General features: G+C 42.1%; 1 protein-coding gene across 3 annotated transcripts in view; it reads left to right on the top strand.

Moving 5' to 3' along the window:
- Slc4a1ap (solute carrier family 4 member 1 adaptor protein) overlaps positions 1-3186 on the top strand; it is a 29566-nt gene that overhangs the window by 8253 nt on the left and 18127 nt on the right. For all 3 annotated transcript variants that reach the window (XR_003844260.1, XM_021202136.2, XM_021202133.2), the window contains exons 6-7: positions 1057-1217; positions 2054-2123. Coding sequence is in view for 2 of the 3 variants with exons in the window: in XM_021202136.2 (XP_021057795.1) it covers positions 1057-1217; positions 2054-2123 (231 nt within the window). In the remaining variant the exon portion in view is untranslated. The remainder of the gene's footprint in view (positions 1-1056; positions 1218-2053; positions 2124-3186) is intronic.

Genomic DNA, 3186 nt, shown 5'->3' with positions numbered 1-3186 from the left:
TTTTTGTCTTTTTCGAGCCCTGGCTGTCCTGGAACTCACTCTGTAGACCAGGCTGGCCTTGAACTCAGAAATCCGTCTGCCTCTGCCTCCTGAGTGCTGGGATTAAAGGCGTGCACCACCATCGACCAGCTTGTTTTTTGTTTTTCTGAGACAGGATTTCTCTGTGTAGCCCTGCCTGTCCAGGAACTTGCTCTGTCACCCAGGCTGGCCTTTGCCTATGGAGTGCTGGGATTAAAGGCGTGCAACCAGCATGCCCAGCTTAGTTTTTACTGCTTATTGTTGTGAAATATATAGTGCATAAACTATGCTGTAATTTAGTAATATTAGGTATATTTATGTAATCGTCATTGCCTGGCTCAGAACTTTTCGCTATCCCTGGTGCAATTGTAGCCCATGAACATTAATCCCATTCTCCTTCCTACCACCCACACGCCTGATGTTCTCTCTGTCTCTCATTTCACTTCTTTATAAAGCGTGGGCATCAGAGGCTGGTGTTAGGTATCTTCTTCAGTCACTCCTTACCCTTCATTCTGAGGTAGAATCAGTAATGAACCCCAAGACCTAGGATTGTTTAGCTGACCAGCTTGCTCTGGGATCAGTGTTTTCTGTGTCGGGGATTACAGGTAGGCTCCCTGCCCAGCATTTGCACTGGGTACTGAGGCTGTGAACCTGGTCCTCACACTTGTGAGACAAGTACTTTGTGTATTAAGCCGTCTGTCTTCTCAGCACAGAACATAAGTGGCATGACAGGCACCTTGTACATGTAACTTATTTCCCTCACTTCTCCTCCTCTTCCTCCTCCTTTTTTAGGCAAAGTCTGTAGACCAGGCTGGCCTCAATCTTGTTACGTAGCCAAGAACTTCCAACCTCCCATGCTGGATTATAGAGTTGTTCCCTTGCACCTAGTTAGGTACTGCAGAGGACCAAGCCAGTGGCCTATGTATACACCGCTGAGCTACATACCAGCCTCCAGTTTTCCCTCTCTTTTTCTTTCTCAATCTCTAAATTAAACAAACAAACAAACAAAGCCTCTGTTATGAACTGTCTTATTTTTAGTATCTCGGAAAAGGAAAGCCAAGAACTGGGAAGATGAGGATTTCTATGATAGTGATGATGATACGTTCCTCGACCGGACTGGCCTGGTAGAGAAGAAGCGCTTGTCTCGGATGAAGAAGGCTGGGAAGATTGATGAGAAGCCAGAAACTTTTGAGTCACTGGCAAGTTGTTCATAGAAGTAGCTACTTTTATGTTAGTATAGCTTTTAAAAACAGCAACATAGAAATCTAATACTGAGTTACAACTTTTGAGATCTAAAGTCAATGTTAAGAAAATAACTAGTTTTATTCAAGTTAGTGGGAAAAAAAAAGTTTACTCACTGCCATTCACATTCTTCCAGGTTTGCATTGACCTATTAATGAGCATTCTTTGGACATGGTGTTACTCCCCATATTCTCCCCCACCCCAGAAAAAAAAAAAAAGAAAAAGTTCCAAGTTTGGGTGTTCACAATGAAACTGATGTTAGGCCCCGACATTTAAGAGAAGTTGGAAGAATGGTATTGCCTTAGTCTGGAGTGACATAACCATTCAGGAACTTACCCTAAGGTGACATGCATTTAATACAATATTTAGCAATATTCCTAGCTTAAAACATACAACGTCTACCAGTAACTATTCAGTCACTCATTCTATTTGAGTTTTTTAATTCTAAAATTACTTCCGCCATAATAAAGTAAACAAATGAAATATCAACTCTATCAGGAGCCAACTTAGATGGACTTCTGAATCAGTCATCTTAAAACCTATAATAGTAGCTGGGCAGTGGTGGTGCACACCTTTAATCCCAGCACTCGGGAGGCAGAGGCAGGCGGATTTCTAAGTTTGAGGCCAGCCTGGTCTACAAAGTGAGTTCCAGGACAGCCAGGGCTACACAGAGAAACCCTGTCTCGAAAACAAACAAAACAAAACAAAACAAACAAACAAAAAAAAACCTATAATAGTGGGAAGGTGATGGGGAGGAAAACACCTGCTGACCCTGTCGGTTTGGGCGTTATAGGTTGCAAAGTTAAATGATGCCGAAAGGGAACTTGCCGAGATTTCTGAAAGGCTCAAGGCTTCAAGCAAAGGTGAGACTGTCAGCCAATAGTTATCAGCAGCTGTCATCTAAGTGTGTACTGCATCATGTTAGGCATTGGTATACACTGGGACATTCAGGCTTTGGAGGTACTTTTAAGAAGCAATAATTTTTAATTTTACATGTGTTTTTATGAGTGTTTTGCTTTCATACATGTCTGTGTAGCAGTGCATGTGTGGTACTCATGGAGGGCAGGAGAGGGCTCTGGGTCCCTGGAGATGGAGTTACAGAATATTATGAGCTGCCATGCAAATGCTGGAAACTGAACTGAGATGCTCTGCAAGAACAGCAAGTGCGAGCCACTTCTCCCACAATGTAGCATTGTAGAGCTAGAAAAATATTGTTTTAAATGTTTGCTTTAATTTCTTTTATTTAATGGTTGATGAGAGGGCTGGAGAGATGGTTCAGTGGTTAAGAGCACTGACTGCTCTTCCAGAGGTCCTGAGTTCAATTCCAAGCAACCACATGGTGGCTCACAACCATCTGTAATGGGATCTGATGCCTCTTCTGGAGTGTCTGAAAGCAGCTACACTGTACTCACATATAATAAATAAATAAATCTTTGGGCCAGAGCAAGCGGGCCTGGCACAAGAAGGAAGAAAAATAAAACAAGAGTTCAAAGTCACCCTTGGCTACATAGTGTGTTCAGGTCTGCCTGGAGTATCAAATGATACCGTCAAAACAACCTCAGTAAATCTCTGCCCTTTGGAGCACCTTTAAAAAAGAAATAGTTGACAGAAATGAGGCCTAAATCACCTCCCAAGGTCTCACTCACACAACTGCAGCTTTCTGTTCTCTTCCTGGTATCAGTGGCCATGGCTGCTCAGCTTTGCATTTGTGAGTCCTTTGTGGGTTGCTGGACTGAAGTTAAAAGGCTTTGGGCTTCCCTTTTTTTTTTTTTTTTTTTTTTTTAAATTTTTTTTTTATTTATTTATTAGTGGGTTTCTCTGTTTAGCTCTGGCTGCTACCCATGTTCCTACTCTTACTGTCCACTCATCTTGATCAGCTCCAGGGGGCGCTCTCTTTTTTTTTTTTTTTTTTTTTTTTTTTTTTTT

Source organism: Mus pahari, chromosome 7 (genome assembly GCF_900095145.1).
Source record: "Mus pahari chromosome 7, PAHARI_EIJ_v1.1, whole genome shotgun sequence".
Lineage (NCBI taxonomy): Eukaryota > Metazoa > Chordata > Mammalia > Rodentia > Muridae > Mus > Mus pahari.
This window is presented reverse-complemented; position numbering and strand designations above follow the sequence as displayed.